The 18,399-nt window shown below is 34.8% G+C and overlaps 5 protein-coding genes and 1 pseudogene across 6 annotated transcripts in view; 3 read left to right on the forward strand and 3 right to left on the reverse strand.

The window, feature by feature from the left end:
- Positions 1–395, reverse strand: part of LOC104787350 (increased DNA methylation 2-like) — a 2,701-nt gene extending 2,306 nt beyond the window's left edge. The window contains exons 1-2 of one of the 2 annotated variants that reach the window (XM_010512921.2): positions 331–395; positions 5–88 (exon numbers count right to left, since the gene is read on the reverse strand). In XM_010512921.2, coding sequence (XP_010511223.2) covers positions 5–85 — 81 coding nt within the window. In that variant the 5' untranslated portion in view covers positions 86–88; positions 331–395. Of the gene's footprint in view, positions 89–330 lie in introns of both variants that reach the window. The other variant, XM_019245995.1, reaches the window with a different exon arrangement.
- On the forward strand, positions 507–2,306 carry LOC104787351 (alpha-crystallin domain-containing protein 22.3). Its single transcript, XM_010512923.2, has 3 exons — positions 507–585; positions 1,282–1,649; positions 1,839–2,306. The coding sequence occupies exons 1-3, from the start codon at positions 581–583 to the stop codon at positions 2,084–2,086; spliced, it is 621 nt and encodes a 206-aa protein (XP_010511225.1). The 5' UTR covers positions 507–580; the 3' UTR covers positions 2,087–2,306.
- Positions 2,686–3,756, reverse strand: LOC104787352 (uncharacterized GPI-anchored protein At5g19250-like). Its single transcript, XM_010512924.2, has 2 exons — positions 3,519–3,756; positions 2,686–3,306 (listed from the first exon to the last, which is right to left on the reverse strand). The coding sequence occupies exons 1-2, from the start codon at positions 3,604–3,606 to the stop codon at positions 2,786–2,788; spliced, it is 609 nt and encodes a 202-aa protein (XP_010511226.1). The 5' UTR covers positions 3,607–3,756; the 3' UTR covers positions 2,686–2,785.
- LOC104787353 (glucose and ribitol dehydrogenase homolog 1) lies at positions 4,116–5,654 on the forward strand. Its single transcript, XM_010512925.2, has 4 exons — positions 4,116–4,385; positions 4,519–4,895; positions 4,964–5,322; positions 5,421–5,654. Exons 1-4 carry the CDS (start codon positions 4,131–4,133, stop codon positions 5,441–5,443), a joined length of 1,014 nt encoding a protein of 337 aa, XP_010511227.1. The 5' UTR covers positions 4,116–4,130; the 3' UTR covers positions 5,444–5,654.
- On the forward strand, positions 8,647–10,093 carry LOC104789461 (the record flags this gene model as incomplete). Its single annotated transcript, XM_019245350.1, has 2 exons — positions 8,647–8,884; positions 9,150–10,093. Coding segments are annotated over 2 exons (960 nt in total), but the record flags the coding sequence as incomplete, so codon positions are not given.
- LOC104789462 lies at positions 12,204–12,745 on the reverse strand (annotated as a pseudogene).

Below are 18,399 nucleotides of genomic sequence, written 5' to 3' on the forward strand. Positions count from 1 at the left end.
ACAACTTGTCGTCTTCAATGTCAAGTGAAATCAACACTCTTTCTTCTTGTTTTCCAGCTGCTAACTCACACATTGTATCACTCATACCCTAAAGAAACAACATAGAAAATCAAAAAAAAGGTTGATTCTTTATGAGTGTTCTATCAAAAAGATAGAAGCTTTAATAGTGAAATTGAAAATTTTAAACATGCAACCAAATTCGCATCAAAATAATGAGGGAAGAATCATGGAAAAAAACACGAAACCTTTTAACGAGATTATAGAAATTGAAACAGTAGAAACACAAATTGTAAGTAAACAAGCTGAAATTGAGATGAAAATGTTACTAACCAGAAGTGTAATTTAGGGTTCTACTAAGTGAATTTGTTTTCATCAGAGGAACACAGAAAGCGACTCTCAAGTAAAAGGGACTCTTCAAGAAAAAAGGGTAAATTGGGAATTCACTTACTCAATTGTGATTGGGCCACGTGCCGGTTATTCTCTCCCCTTTTTTGGGTTCTTCTTCTTAAAGAGAGAAAATAAAATTATAAAAAAAATAACCCAACAAAGCTTCTCCGGCAACTTCTGAAACCACTCTCCGATGAGGTAAAATTTTCTTTGAAAAAATTGGTCAATTTAGTTTCTGCTCTTGCTCGTGTATAACCCAGATTTTTGTATTTTGGTTCGTTCTTTGTGAAAGATTTAAAATTTTCTTTAGGGGATTTGTCCCATTTTAACTGATTAGGTTATTTTTGGCTCAAAGCCTTAAGCTTTGATGAAATGCTTGTGTGGCCGACAGCCAACACCATCGAAATTGGAATTTTGACCAAACTTGTTTAGATTTAAGATTCAAAACTTGAAATTTAGTCTAAAAAGGTATGATTTTTTTTTTTTATAGAATCTTCATGTCTGATCTTCGTTCTTAGCTAAACCCCTGTTATACATTAGGTTGGCTCTTCGTTTGTGGTCATAAAAGTATACAAAGGTTTCGTTTTTATGGATACTAGTAAGCATTAGGGATAGTGGTTATAGATCACAAAGACTTTACTTGCCTATTGAATCTAACCATTGCCATTGTTTGGTAAGCATTAAGCATTACGGATTCTGTTTACCTCTTGTTTCTTTGGTTCAATAGCCTCATAATACCTCAAGATTTAGCCTTTTTAGTCAATAGCAGCAACTACTGTTATATATATATATATATATATATATATTTTTTGTAGTTTTTGGCAATTGGTTATGTTTGGTAGCAGATCAGAGTCTAGTGTTAGTGTATAATAAAAGGAATTGTTGTTTCTTCAGGTCTTCAAGTGGTCAAAACGGGATGAGGGAGAACAACAGTTACCCGGAAAACACAAGGAACCCACAGTTTCTTGAAGTGACTCCATTGAACAGTTTGCCTTACATCGGTCCAGTAACTCATGCATCCATGTCGAGTAACAGGGCGAATGAGAATGTAGAGAGAGTAGGAGGGCCAGCAATGATATTTCTGCCTTCTGAATCAACTCCAGAGTTTAATAGCCTTATCAGTCAAACGAAAACCGGAGTTGCTCTTACGGGAAGTGCAGCCATGGGGAAGATTGGACCAACGATTGGTTTGGTTGATATTGCTGAATCCGAGGACTCGTACTACTTTCGTGTTTCATTACCTGGTGTTTCAAGAGATGAGAGTAAGTCTGAACTCATCTTCGTGTTTCATTACCTGGTGTTTCCATATCTTTACAATTGACATGCCAAATTATTGTTTCTAGATTTCTAGTTCGAATCTTGTGAAAGATATTTGTTCTGAATGAACAAAGAGTATATGTATCTTGTGCTTTTACTTGTCTTCTACTGAATGTGACATGTTGAACATGCAGAGGACTTCAGCTGTGAAATAGAACCAGACGGTAAGATTCAGATAAAGGGAACAACAACTACGGGGGAGATGACAGTTTGCAAAAACAATCAGATCTTCAAAATGCTAACACAGAACTTATGCCCTCCAGGCCACTTCACCATCTCCTTTCAGCTTCCGGGTCCTGTGAGCAATGAAGAATTTAACGGTAATTTTGGAGCAGATGGTGTACTTGAGGGTGTAGTGAAGAAGCTGTACTACGAAGACTAAACAGAAATAACAAATGGAGATGGATTTGTTGGAGCTTTAAAGTAAAGCTAGAATCATTGCAGGTTATGTAGGATTTTGTTTTTGTTGTTAGCTTCATTGCCATTAGAAAAGTTGTTGAATAGTTGATGTTGCTTCGTAAACTTGGAAACTTAATTATTATGCCTGATTAAAAACAGATCGGAGATATGATATGGTTGGAAAAATTTGGACTGTTTTTACTTTGTATTGTGCTGCGGCCGATTGAATTGCCTTGGGGACAAAACTGTCTTGTACTTACTGTTCAAAAGTTTGGGTTCTGGAGGGGCATAAGTTCTGTGATAGCATCTTCAAAATTCACTATCAACCAAAACTTTACCCCCGAATTTACCACCTGGTATCTTTGTTTCATAGATAGGAGAACTACCTTGTCAACAAGATTCATCTTCTTGTTAACTTACCACAAAAATAACATATTACTCTAAGTTGCGATGAAACTGGCTTTATATTGTTGTTCTGTTCAAGTGTTCAGGCATCATAGTAAAGCTTCTGCCAGGCAAATATATATATATATTTTTTAATTTGACATCATGTTATGGACTTAATTTTGTTATGCCTTGTAATTTGTAAATACGATGTGTTGTTTTATGCTATCCGTTCAAAACACAAAGCGTAAAAGAGAAACAAAAAGAGTCTTCAAACAAAACACAAGCATCAGTACGCTTAGAAAAGAACAAGGCAACTAAACAACAAGCCAATTAGTACTAAACCAGTCATCACTCTCACAGACGTCGCCTTACCAGCAGAGCTCGCCTTACCAGCAGTAAAACTTCCACTTGGAGTGCTTGTGGTCAACACAACCACCATCCACTCTTTCTCCGACCCAACACCAGCCCCAACATACCTCGAATCGTTCAGATACTTAGCATAACCGGTTTGTGTGTAATTAGTTAAAGCCAGAGTAGGTATCCGGTTAGGGATACAAACTGGTAAGATCAATCCGTCACGGGTAGTGCTTGGGTCGATTTTACACTCAGAAAGAATGTCTTGGTAGTTAGTTAACTGCGGAGGGACCGAGCCAGGAGTAACCGTGCCTGCTGTGGAGTGGTTTGTGCATGGTTGATCTTCGAGCTTGTCGGCGATCTCATCGGCCACACAATCAGCCTTCTCGTTCTTTGTAAAAGGTGGAACTTTTTGAGCAGTTCGGTGGCTGTTTAGGCCTTGAAGAAGATTATCCTCCGCCTCTACAATAACACAAACACAACAAAAAAGGATCCATATATGAGAAAGATTACATCAATTGTAACTCCAATATCATGAACTCTAATCACCAAGTACCAATGACCCAACCAACTACTATTATACACATATGTAAAGTCTAAACACGTATAAATTTCAAGTACAAGTTTATACAGTACATAAACTACACTAAGAGAGAGAGGTTAAGAGCGTTTACGGTTGCAGATAACACATGTGGAAATCAAGGAGAAAATGAGAAGACGAATGATGTAGATGGATATAGACATCTTGGTAATCAAGACCATTCCTCTTCACACACAATTTCTTATTCTTATTCTTCTGGTAATAAAAGTAGAGAGTTAGAGATCAGGTAAAGGCAAAGAGAATGTAATTTTGTTGGACATGTACTCTATTTGTTTATAGTATCTTCAGCTCTAAAATTAGCCGTTCTTGATAAGATCTGTTAAAGTCGCTAACACTTGGCAAAGAGGAGGTTTCGTTTTGCCAAAAGACGACGTGTATTAATGCACATCCTCTTCACGTGTCATGCATGCAAAAGAACAAATACAATTACCCAAAAAAAAAAAGAACTAGTAAGATATAATCTGATCATATTAAATAAAATAAATATTTCTAACAAATTAGTGTGTGAATGAGAAACAATTTTTGTCCATGTCACACGGATCACCGTTTATGGTTTACCACAAATCCGGTTCCACTCACCAACACGTGTATCATCCTCTGGCAGTTCATGTTCCTTAATCTGCTACGTGTCATAACCCATGTTGAGATATATTCTAGCTTCCATGTAACGTGTGTGCATGTATATATGGCCATGAACGGGTTGTGTCGAGTGTTCACTTCGTCGAGAGTCTTATCATCGAACGTTACGCTTTTGTTAGCTCAAATTCCAAACAAAACCAAGAAACCTCTACCTCAGAATAGAAGATTACCTCAGCTTTTGTGCGTAAGAGCGATGGCGTCTGAGAAACAAAGACAACATGCCCAACCTGGCAAGGAACACGTCATGGAAACAACCCCACAATTCTCTAGCTCAGACTACCAACCCTCCAACAAGCTTCGTGTAATTATCTTTATAACCTGTAGTTTCATTAGTTTGATATCAAAATATGACATATTCGTAACTCTTTTATAAGAGCCATGTTCATAATTATATATTTGATACATATTTAGATAACAAATGAATGTACAATCAGGGCAAAGTGGCGTTGATAACTGGTGGAGACTCCGGGATTGGTCGAGCAGTGGGATACTGTTTTGCACTCGAAGGTGCCACTGTAGCTTTCACTTATGTGAAGGGTCAAGAGGAGAAAGATGCGCAAGAGACTTTACAAATGTTGAAGAAGGCAAAAACATCGGATGCTAAGGAACCAATCGCTATTCCCACTGACTTAGGATTCGACGAGAACTGCAAAAGGGTCGTTGATGAGGTCGTTAACGCCTTTGGACGTATTGATGTTTTGATCAATAACGCAGCAGAGCAGTACGAGAGCAGCTCGATCGAAGAGATTGATGAGCCTAGACTTGAGCGAGTCTTCCGTACAAACATATTCTCTTACTTCTTCCTCACAAGGTAACAAACACGTGCAAGTTTTGGTACACATATACGTGTGAAGGTAATTGATTTTTTTTTTTTTGTAGGCATGCGTTAAAATATATGAAGGAAGGAAGTAGCATCATCAACACCACATCAGTGAACGCCTACAAGGGAAACGCTTCACTTCTGGACTACACTGCTACAAAAGGAGCCATTGTGGCGTTTACTCGAGGTCTTGCACTTCAGCTTGCTGAGAAAGGAATCCGTGTCAATGGTGTGGCGCCTGGTCCGATATGGACTCCGCTTATCCCAGCCTCCTTCAATGAGGAAAAGATTAAGAATTTCGGGTCTGAGGTTCCGATGAAACGAGCGGGTCAGCCAGTTGAGGTTGCACCTTCGTATGTTTTCTTGGCTTGTAACCACTGCTCTTCCTACTTCACCGGTCAAGTTCTCCACCCCAACGGTATAGCTCCATATACAGATTTATATATTTAAATATGATGGTTATGCAAGTGGGTAGCTTTCTTTCAACTTATTGTTTGTGATGTTTTGTTTGTGTAGGAGGAGCTGTGGTGAATGCGTAAGCGTGGAACAGACACTACAGTCTATAAACGTTTTAAGGTCTTACATACGGTGACAAAAGTTGTAATGTTGTTTTGGGTTTAGGGACCTTTTGTTAAGTCATGTATATGTTAGTAATGTGTCGAGTACGACCTTTTGTCAGTATGGTGGAACTATCAAAAGTATCTTGTAATAAAGACTTCCACATCGATAGTACTTTGGGCCTTTCCCCTCTATAAGCATAGAACCCTGCAATATCTTATCTCGAGACAGAAATGAATTATATAGGCATGTCGATGACCCCAAAAATCTTACATGGTGACAGCACAAACTATTCAATTGTGTATTTGATTTTTTAAACTAAAGTTGTCCGTCTTTAGAGGAGCGAGATTGTGCATCCAATTAATGTCATACCCACGTCGTGTTCTTCACTTCATATAATTTTGTTGTAGGGATCATTGCATACTACAACAATGTTTTCTCCAAAAAGCAGTTTCCTCCGCTGACTGATTGTTTAATATTTGAGATTTGGAAAATTTCGACACTGCATTGGATACAACTCTCATTGTTGTAGTTACATTAATTGATTAGTGTGTATGTCTATCTATAGTCTAATGCGAGTAAAAGGTCAACATTGTGTAAACCGAGTAGGAAAGATTAGTGAGCTAAACTTCTTTTGACAATGCGTACGTAATCCGGTAATCTAAATGCAAATCAAAATAAAAAGGCAAGCTAAGACTAAGAGGCACACGAATGTGTGATAATTTTGTGAATCTGATTCGGAGAAAATGCCCACTTCACCGTTTTTTTCTTTCTATTTAATGCCCACTTTAGATAGCATTAATTTAGACATGATTATATATTATTTCGATTTCACAATTTCAATATGTATAGAATTTTTCAAAAACTATTATATAATTTAATAGTTCATGTTTATCCTATAGAATTTATACCTAATATTAAAGTACATTAATTCAACTAGCAAATTAAATATTTAAAATTAACTCGATGAAATAGCGCCACCATCGAAACGATACACATACACGTATCTTAGAAAATTGACTTTACAATATTATTAGATAACAATCTGCATTATATACGGGAAAAATTGACCAAATAAAATTATTAGAAGTAAAATTACTATTTGAAATTTAAAATGTTATATTAATAATTTTACACATAATTTTTTATTTTATTTAAATTTATATTTAATTATTTTATGTAAATAATGTTAATTATTATGATAATTGTGATAATGTTATTTATTTTTAAGATTATTGTAATAATTTATTTTTAATCTTTTTTCAGTAAATCAGATTTCCATTAATTTTAAAGAGTAATTACAACGACATTATACAGAATTACTGTAACACAATTTACATAATTTATTTTTAATATATACTTTCTTTATTACATAAAGAGTGTTATTTTAGAATTTTATTTTTATTTTATATTTCCCCAGTGCACTATTTTATATTTTCAATGTATATTTTTTATTAGATTTTTACCCTTAATCTATGACTAAATTAACCAATTAAACATTTATTAAATAAAGACATATATGTATATTTTAATATTTTCTTAATTTGTATGAAATATGTTAAAATGACACTTATTGTTAAACAAAGAAAATACTTGAATAGTCATCAAATTTTTTAAAATCGGAGAATAAATTTTGTATTTCAAAAAGTTAAATAGATGAATAAGTTTTTTAATAGTTTATGAAATGTAATTTATACTATTAATTAAATATGTTATGAAAATGATATTTAAATTATTAACTATATTTTCTTTTTTAAATAGTTGATAAAGTCTTTCATTTAAAAAAACTAATAGAAAAAGCATTACTTTAGATATTTTAATGATATATTTATGTAAATAATAATAAAATAAAGATTTCCTTATATATTTTAATGATATATTTAATAAATTAGAAAATTTATTTTTATAAATATGTTTACTTTGAGATGTTTAATTGCAATTAAATGTTCAAATCGCTTTGGCAACGACACATCAACATTCTCAACAAAATGTTTTTCTATTAATTTATAGGGATACTTTGGTTTGGAAGAAAGTAACGTGTGTGTGTTTGTGTCGGTGTATTCATAAATCTAACTTACGACGAAAATACTAAATTGTTTTTAAATAAGAAATTTCCAACTTGCCAAGCATACATGCTTTTCTATAAAAGGAGATCTCATTTGGGATACAAATACAATTATTCATTTCGCAAGAGAGACGTAAAATCAATGAAGGGAGTCAAACGATTGCCAAACGTCTAACTTAACCATCAACTTTAATATATATATATAGTCAACAAGAATAGCACATGCCATTTTGAAAAGAAAAAAAACATTGACTCCAAGTAAGTGGAACTATAACATATATACACTTGCCCTACTTAAATTCAGATTCTGAATCCGATATACGAAAATAAATTTATGTTATCAATTTTGCAACAAAATAATCGACGTTGTAAACAATACGTTAGAATGTTTGACTATATCTCTTTTAAAACTTTATGAGTTTGATTTTTCTAATTTAAACTTTGGCTTATACGATTAAGATATATCAAATCTTAAGATTATTATACATATGGAATAGCAAATAAAGAAGTGCTTAAATTAGATTTGGTGTAGTTCCACTTCAATAGTAAACTAATATCTTTGACCCTAGATCCGCGATTACGCATACACGAACATGTGCATAGTTGCGAAGTACCTTACCCAATGACGCCGTGTCATTTGCACGTATTAACAGATAAAATAAGATAAGTGCTCCAATAAAATGAAACGTAATAATATTGTTTTTTGTTAAGGGATTCAAGATTGTCAATTCCAAAAGATTTATCTATCGCTATTCACAAAAGTGATCGACATGAAATGATAACATTATTAGATCAAAGTATTAAAATTGTAAAATGTATAAGTTTAGATGGATCTACTAGTATATTGAATAAATAAAATAACCACTCGACGTAGTATTGTCACCACCATCGAAACAATACACACATCTTAGAGGATTGACTTTACAATAAATATATTCAAATTTGGTTTAGAAGAAAGTAACGTGTGTGTGTTTGTGTCGGTGTGTATACATAAAACTTTCAAATGAATTAAATTGTTCCTAACTATGAAAATTCCAACTTGACAAGCATGCATGCTTTCTATAAAAGGAGATCACATTTGGGATACAATAAATTAATTTCCCAAGAGAGAAGTAAAACAATGAAGATCTAAAAACCGGGTTTTACGTTGGATTGGTGGTGACGCTCTATGCATTTACGTTCAACGTACAACTCGAAGCAGCGGCGGAAACAAAGACATGTTTCCAAAGGAAGAGCCCATGTTTCCTTAAGAAGCAAACTTGTCCAAAGCAATGCCCTTCGTTTTCCCCTCCAGCAGGAAGCTCCAAGGCCTGCATCATCGATTGCTTTAACCCTATATGCAAAGCTACTTGCCGAAGTATGTAACAATACTCATAACATTTCGTAATAAGTCCCATTTTAAGACATTTTTTCTCACAGTCACTATATTTCTAATAGAGATTTTTTAAATTAATCTAAACTTTTTAGCTTATTAATTAGAAAGACAAATACACATATAAAATATACAGTAGATATTTACGTAGTATTTTAACATGTGAAAAAAAAAACTAAAACACCACTTGTAATAAAATTTTCTTAACTTAAACGATGAAAGTATAATATCATTTAATTTACCGTAACAGATCGGAAACCTAATTGCAATGGAAAAGGATCAGCATGCTTAGACCCACGTTTCATCGGCGGAGATGGTGTTGTCTTCTACTTTCACGGCCAACGCGATGAGCATTTCGCACTTGTCTCCGACGTTGACTTCCAAGTCAATGCACGTTTCATTGGTCTGCGACCTTCTGGACGTAGCAGAGACTTCACATGGATCCAATCCTTGGGTCTGATCTTCGGCTCCAACAGCAAAACCTTCTCACTCGAGGCCACAAAGGCTGCAAAATGGGACGACCAAGTCGACCGCCTCCGTTTTTCCTTCGAGGGAAAAGAGATCTCTTTACCAAAAGGAGATGCATCTGTGTGGATTTCTTCAGGAGACTATATAAAGATCGAGAGAACCTCAGACATAAACTCCGTGTTGGTCACGTTACAAGACATTGCAGAGATTTGGGTCAACGTGGTTCCAGTAACAAAGGAAGACAACATAATCCATAAATACGGGACACCGGAGAATGACTGTTTTGCTCATCTTGAGGTTCAGTTCCGGTTCTTGAAGTTGTCCAAGAACGCGGAGGGTGTTTTAGGAAGAACGTACAGAGAGGATTTCAAGAATCCGGCGAAACCAGGAGTGGCTATGCCCGTGGTTGGTGGAGAAGATAAATATAGAACGACATCACTTCTTGAAACAAGTTGCAATGCTTGTGTTTACTCTGGTGGCTCAGGAAGTTTGGACATAATCTAGTTACTGTTGCTGAATCCAAACACTGTTGATTGCACCGGTGGATCGAGCAGTGGTGTTGGAATCTCCTGCCGAAAATAAAAACAATTTTTTTTTAAGACAAATTTTATTATTTCGTCAAAAGGAATAATTTCAGTAACAAAATTACTGATTTTGGACATTTTCTAACTTGTACTTCTCTTTTAGTTATAAGAAGATGGGTGAATACAACATAATTATTTTTGATTGCTTCGAACACAAGGCAGACTACTTTTGTTGCACATTAACCGGTTAGTCGAAGGCTGGATTTTTCCTGAGAGGCGTGCTACCGGTCGGTTTATCTATATATACATTTTTAAGTATGTTTTGAGTTTTATCTTTTTATTTGTATTTATTTAAAAACTTATTTACAAAGTTAATTTCAATTTTTTTTTTTCCAAAAATAGCATTAATTCAGATTTTGTTTTCTAAATATTTTAAAAACCATTCCAACTAAAAAAATACAGCAGGATCATTATGTAAAAAAAAACTATGATATATTTAACAACAACTTCTATTGTGTATTGAAGATATTCTATCTTTAAATCCTTTGCAAACAAAGAAAACAACAATTTGATTTCTATTTTGTTTTCCAAAACCTGTGAGCTTTGATTCTTAACGTAAGAAAAACTTCGATTCATATTTATTTAAATATTATAATTCATATATATATATATATAAACTTAATAAAATTTTAAAATATTACGAATATGTAAAATTAAAAAAATTTCAAATACTATATAATATGGTTATATAGTAGATGAATTATAAAAAGGACATGTTGGAATTAATAAATATCATTTATGCTAACACGGGTTAAATCCTTATTTTATTATTTATCAATACTATTAATATTAGAATATTTGACATATAAAAATTAAATTGATCCAACTAAGATTGCGTAAAATAATTAAATCATTAGGAAAAAATTTGACTTAATCATAGCGTTTGTGGAAACCCCCTTGGCCCAATGGTTGGCCTAGGGTTCATTAATGCTTCTACACCAGGAGGTCTGAGGGTCTAGCCCCGGATAATGCGATTTATTATTTGTGCAGATTAATGGAGGCAAATTTACAGACGATCTCCAGTGATGCATAATTATCACTGTTCGCTGTGATTCTACATACAACTGAAGGTGAGCATAGAGAAGGAGGAGGTGTTCATCAAGAACATGGAGCCAGGAGAGCAAGAGTATATGTAGTGAATCTAATAGGGTCGGAGGAATTGTTCATGGTAGAATCATATGTAATAGTTCTCATAATTTGCAATCAATAATAATAAATCCAGAGTTAAAAAAAAATTATAGCATATAAATGACTTACTATGTATTTAGATCCCTTATTTTTGTTATAATAATTAAAAATCAAAATAGAATCTCAACACGTACTAAACAAAAAAAAATGTAATAAACAAATAACCATGAAGTATATGACGGGTTAAAATATTAATAAAAATATTTAGCCACACAAACGGTAGGGAAATTTAGTTATTCTTTTATTTATAAAACATCCAATATTTAACAAAAAAAATAATATAAAATATATATAATAATTAAAATTTAATACACTTGGTATACCACGGGTTAAAATCTAGTCTCTGGTTAAATTAAATACATATGTTACCTAGCTATTTTTTGTGTGTTTTAGTCATATAATTAGGACGGTAAATAAGACTTTAAAGCTTTCCAAATGTAGCAAATCGACTGTCAGGTATTTGTGGACTCACGGACCTAGTGAAATGACGTGAAGCTCGTTAAAGAAGGTGGTTCATAGACTGAAAGTGGAAAAGGGATCTGCTGACATGAAAATAAAATAATGTAAATTTCAATGTCCATTAATTTTTCTATATTTTTATTTTATTTTCAACATGAATAAAATAAAGTTTTATTCTCAATCAAACAATAACACATTTACACTGTGTAAGCACATAAAAGTTGTTGCGATGAAAGTAGCTCTCGCCTTAACCAACTCTTATTATATAGTATCATTCAGCGCGGTGCAGCCCATATAAGGTAAGGAGCTTTAGCTATTCACGTTACAGTTATCATCAAACAACAACACATTTTACCAATCATCATAATTATTGATAGTGGTGCATTTTGTTTACGAACCAAATAAAATGTAAATAAGAATACCAAAAAAAAATGTAAATAAAGTAATTAAAGTTCTTTTAAAGGAGACAGTTTTTGTTTAAAACCAAGTAAAATATGGTAAATAATTAGTGGTGCACTTTGTTTAAACTCTCAATGCATTTTATTATATATATAATATATGAGATATTGGTAAACTAATAACATTTCTTAAGAAAAAATATTTAATTAGAATAAAATATTTGTCGAACTATTTGTATCCCATTTAAAGATAAGTTTAAAGTTTCCGACTGCATTATTTTGTAAATATACTCCATTTTCTTGTGTTTGCCACAAACATAAATTAGGCTTTCTACCTCCACATACATCATGTATAAAGCTTTCATTCCCGATAAATGCGTTAAAATGTGCATGTTGCACATAAGCGGGTCCTGAATGATATGTATTTTAAATAAGAAAATATTGTAGCAACATTAGACACACGAAGAATGTGAAAGAAATAAACTTTAAAATGAATTACCTTCCATATGTTGCACCATATCAAAGTTCTTGGGTAAACAGTGAAGTAAATCGTCCATTCAACATTGGAGGGAAGAAAAAAAATGTTGGACGCTTCATCTTGGCCCTGTCTACAATTGACCATAAGTTTTTTTGTTACCTGAAAGATGATTCCAAATTGCAATATTAAATTTCCTAAATACAAGAATAGTGTCTATTTTCTGGATAGAAAAGAAAAATAAGAAGAAAAAGCATATTAGAGTTTTCCCCATCTTTGTTATTTTATTTTATTCTCCTTACATGTAATGTATATATATACACTTTTCACATACACATGTATGTACAATATAGCAATAAATAAATGTCATATTTGTTAATATATTTGATTTTGTTAATTGACTGTTCTTTCATATTTAGTTTTATTACTTAAATTTGTCTTATATAAGTTCTATTTTGTATATTTCATACATCATTTCCTTTATACTATAAAACACAAGTCTCTTGACCAATAGAAATGTGCCACATATGATTAATTTTGATATTTTAATTAAAAATTCACTAATAACAAAAATAAAAGAGAAAAAAAATAACTGTCAATGTAAAAAAAAAATATATAAAAACACTTCCATCCTTCTTCTTCTTCGATCTCACTTTAAAAATTTAAAGAAAAAAAAATCATTTTCTTGATGGAGTTCAGATAGGAAATTTGAATTAATTTTGAGTTGAGACGATAATTTGCATGGTATCAAAGTTGAGGTATGAAAAAACTAACGAAAAATTGTTAGGGTATATTTTGGCCGTTTTCCCGTTTTCAAACTATTTAGTCTCCTATTTAACTCCCAATCAACTCAATTTCTTATATATGTTCTCTCCCTTTCCATCGTTTTGTGTTCTAAAATTTTCATCTTCCTCCCTTTTATAGTTACATCTCTATTATGTTGGTTGATCTCCCATGAAGATCCTTTAACAAAACAAAAAAAAATGTCAGTTGATCTCCCTCTACATCATTTTATTTGCATATTTGTCATATTCACATAAATGTATCAGAGAAGCTAAACCATGGCTACGCCTTACTCAATTTCATTTCTCATTATCTCATATTGTTTTTTTTTTTCTTCTGATTTTACATGGTTCTATTGTTTTTAGAAAGAAAGATTAAGAACAAAAGATGTTTAAGAATAACTCTCTTATTAGCTTAAAGAAAAATAACTCAAAACTTCAAGCTCTCACAATCTCTCAATATCTTTATCTCTAAAACTCTTAGCTCATAAGTTATGCTACATCTTAGCATCTCATTATATATATAACTTCCTAAGTATATTTTCTTAATCCTAAAAGGAAAACTTCTTATTATTTAGCTTCTTATTATATTTAGATATCTCCTAAATATAATCTCCAATTTCCATTTCTCTTTGCTTGACTTGATCTCCAAGTTTTACTTCAAGCTTACTCCAACATTCTCCCTTCTAAGCTTGAAGTCATGCTTACTCAAATCTCTCACACCAATGAGTTCTCTCATCTCCTTGAACTTGGTCCTCCCTAGAGCCTTAGTTAATATATCCGCCTTTTGTTCTTCACCGGGGACATGCTCAACTTCGACTTGCCCGTTCTCAACACACTCTCGAACAAAATGGTACCGTGTGTGTATATGTTTGCTCCGACCGTGAAACACTGGGTTCTTAGTAAGAGCAATAGCAGATTGGTTGTCTATCCGGACTAACACCTTCTTACATGGTAGCTCGGTGATTTCACTTAGAAGCTCTTGGAGCCAAATCGCCTGCCTAGCAGCCTCTGTTGCAGCCATGAATTCCGCTTCACAGGAGGATAACGCCACTGTGTCCTGTTTCTGCGAGCACCAGGTGATCAAACTCCCATTTAGATAAAACACATGTCCTGTTGTGCTTCTACCATCATCAGGGTCTACATTGTGACTACAGTCACTGTAACCAACAAGCTTCATGCTCAATGAGTCTGACTTCTTAAATACCAAACCAAGCGTAGTAGTTCCTTTCAGATACCTTAGGCATTGTTTCATAACTGCTCCGTGTGACTGTTTAGGAGATTGCATATAACGACTTAACACACCTACACAATATGATAGGTCAGGACGTGTGTGTAACAACTAACAGATAACGAAGTGATCCTATGATTCTCCTGTAACTCGTTCCATCAATATCCGGTTCTTCTGTCGCCTTTGACAGCTTTGTGCCTTCCTCCATTGGTGTATGTGTCGAGTTACAATCTTTCATTCCAGCCTCCTCCAAGATCTTCAAGGCATATCGTTCTTGATTCAGAGTTATTCCTTCTTGTGTTTGACACACTTCAATTCCTAGATAGTAAGTCAATTTCCCCAGATCACTAATTTCGAATTTTGACGCTATCTCCTTCTTGAAGTTCTCTATGACCTTCAGACTTGTTCCTGAGACAAATATATCATCAACAAACACGGCAACAAGAAGAACTTCACGATTCACCTTTCTTTGATAAACAGATGGTTCTTTCGAGCATTTCCTGAACTGCAGTTCCTTAAGAACTTGGTTAAGCTTTTCATTCCATGCTCTCGGGGCTTGTCGTAGGCCATATAATGCTTTGCGGAGTTTGTAAACTTTGTCTTCGCTCCCTTCTACTACAAAACCTTCTGGTTGTGAGACATACACCGTCTCCTTTAGCTCGCCATTAAGAAACGCTGTTTTAACATCAAGGTGATGTATTTCCCATCCTCTTGATGCAGCAAGACTAATGAGGAGACGAATTGTCTCAATTCGTGCAACAGGAGCAAACACATCCTCAAAATCAATTCCATACCTCTGCACATAACCCTTTGCGACCAGTCTTGCCTTATGCTTGTTTATGGTGCCATCCGAGTTTCTTTTCAGCTTGAAAACCCACTTCAATCCAATAGGCTTTGCTCCATACGGAAGTTCAACAAGATCCCAAGTCCGATTCTTAATGATTGATTGTATCTCGTCTTCACAAGCTTGCAGCCAGTTCTTGGAATCTTTTGCTTCAGTAAAGTCTCTAGGCTCATTGTTCAAACACAATAGTAACCTCTCTCCTTCTTCCTCAGCAAGCAATACATAATCATTGAGATATTTAGGCTTAGTAACCACTCTCTCAGATCTTCTCAATACATACTGTCCTTGTTCTCCACCATCCTCTACTTCCTCATTCTTCACTTCATCATCACTACTCGCTTCTGAATCCGATTCTGCAGGTTCTTGTTCTGCAACAACATTATCCTCTATTTCAGTTTCGACCTCTGCAGTTTCTGAATTTTCACCATTGGTTATGTGAGCGACACCAGTAGCATTCAAATCAAAACCTCTCAATCCATGATTTCCAAATTCACCTAGCAGGATTGTGAAGCTTCCAGCTCTACTTTTTTCTTGACTACCTTGGTTCCAGTTCCATCCTCTTGATTCATCGAAGACCACATCACGACTCACAACTACTTTATTTGTTTGAGGATCAAATAGTCGATAGGCTTTCGTTCCCGGCTCTGTTCCTAGGTATACCAGTCTTCGTGATCTATCATCTAGCTTTCTTAGGTGTGGTGTCTCCACTCTTGCGTATGCAATGCAACCAAATATGCGTAGATGATTGACATTTGGTTTCTTGGCTCGTAAAGCCTCATATGGAGTTCTTTCCTTAACTGCTCTTGTTGCTACTCTGTTTAGCAAGTATGTCGAGTGTCTGATTGCTTCTCCCCACAGTCTATTTGGAACGCCCATGTGCTTCATAATGCTTCTGGTCATCTCCAATAAGGTTCTGTTTCTTCTTTCCATAACACCATTCTGTTGTAGTGTATACGGAGCTGTGAGATGTCGCTTAATTCCTGAGAGAGCACAGTAAGAATCAAACTCATGCGACACAAATTCTCCTCCTCTGTCCGTCCTGAATGTCATTATTCTTCCCCCTGATTCTTGTTCTACCACAGCCTTGAACTTCTTGAATTTTTCGAATGCATCACTCTTCTCTTTCAAGAGTATCGTCCACATGTACCTCGAGTAATCATCTATAAGAACAAAGATGTACTTATTTCCAGCCGTAGTACATGGTGTGATGGGACCACATAAGTCACCATGAACGAGTTCAAGTGCCTTTGTTGCTCGATACAAGGAGGCTTTCGGGAACACTCTTCTCGTTTGTTTGCCTAAGAGGCAAGACCCGCAGATTTCTTTCTCAAACTTTATAAGAGGTGTTCCGACAACAAGCTCCCTTTCCACCATTGACCTCAATGTCTCATGATTTATGTGTCCTAGCCGTGCATGCCACTTACTAGAATCACTCATCGCTGTTAAGCTCAAGCATAACGTGTCATTTATCTTCATGCACACCTTGTATAAACGGTTTCTTGATCTAGAGGCCTTGACAAGTAGTCTTCCGTTGCGATCATACATTATCAGGTGGTCTCCTTTCATTCTAACATCACAACCTGCTTCAGTGGCTTGTCCTAGACTTATGATATCACTCTTCAAGCCAGGAATGTAGTATACCTCAGTCATTGTTCTTGCTTCGCCATTCATATCAACAAGCTCGATGGATCCCTTTCCTTTGATGTCTATGCGAGAATCATCACCAAATCTCACTTTTCCGGTGATAGTACTGTCCAGAGAGGAGAAATACCTGCGATTTCCAGTCATGTGATTGCTAGCCCCATTATCAAGATACCAAGTATTGTCTTCTTCATTACTTGTTTCAAATTTGCTTGGCACCACCTTTTCTTCATTTAAGAATACTACCTCGTGTATCATGAGCTCATCTGCTTCTTCCATATCTTTGTTGTTGTTTTCTTGTGTTTCTTGCAACTTGAGCAAGAGATCAGGGCACTTTGAGGCATAGTGACCAAATTTGTCACATCGAAAACAAGAGATTTCGGACAGGTCTCTTGTTCCATTGAATCTTCCACGACCTCTTCCTCTGAACCTTCCTCCACGACCTCTACCTCGGTATCCTCCATAGTATCCTCCATTAAAGTCGCGGTTTTCTGGTGGTCCTTGAGACTCCGAATTTGAATACAATAGCTTGCTTTGATCTTCTTGTGTTTCTTCTTCTTCGGTGATCCGTTCTTCGTATGTCTTTAACCGTCCCACAATATCTTCAAAACTTGTTTTGTTGAGATCCAACACTTGTTCAAGCGATGCCACAATGTGGATATACTTTTTTCGAGGAAGACTTTTAAGAAATTTCTTAACAAGCTTGGATTCTTCAATGTCTTCTCCTAGAGCAGCTGATTTTGATGAGATCTCTGATAGCTTTCCAATGAAGTCATCGATGGTCTCTGTATCCTTCATCTTCAATCGGTCGAATTCTGCCATCAACATCTGTAGCCTAGCTTCTTTGACTCGATCTGCTCCGACATGTCTTGTCTTAAAAGCTTCCTAGACTTTCTTTGCATTATCTAACTCGCCAACTTGAAGGATGGGAGATTCGGGAATTGACTGGAACAACAAAGCCATAGCCATGTCGTTGAGATCAACATCATCGTCTTCTATTTCTATGACATCCCACGCCCTATTCACCCTGAGAAGGATCCTCATCCGCATAGCCCAAACGGTGTAATTGCTAGAGGTTAACATAGGGCACTTGATTGACGAAGGTCCACCCCCTTCTTTCTTCGAACTTGTGATAGCCTCAATATCTTCATTCTTTGCCATTGTTTCTTCTAGCTCTGATACCAAATATTGTTTTTAGAAAGAAAGATTAAGAACAAAAGATGTTTAAGAATAACTCTCTTATTAGCTTAAAGAAAAATAACTCAAAACTTCAAGCTCTCACAATCTCTCAATATCTTTCTCTCTAAAACTCTTAGCTCATAAGTTATGCTACATCTTAGCATCTCCTTATATATATAACTTCCTAAGTATATTTTCTTAATCCTAAAAGGAAAACTTCTTATTCTTTAGCTTCTTATTATATTTAGATA

The sequence above is a fragment of the Camelina sativa genome, chromosome 5 (assembly GCF_000633955.1).
Source record: "Camelina sativa cultivar DH55 chromosome 5, Cs, whole genome shotgun sequence".
Taxonomy (NCBI): Eukaryota; Viridiplantae; Streptophyta; class Magnoliopsida; order Brassicales; family Brassicaceae; genus Camelina; species Camelina sativa.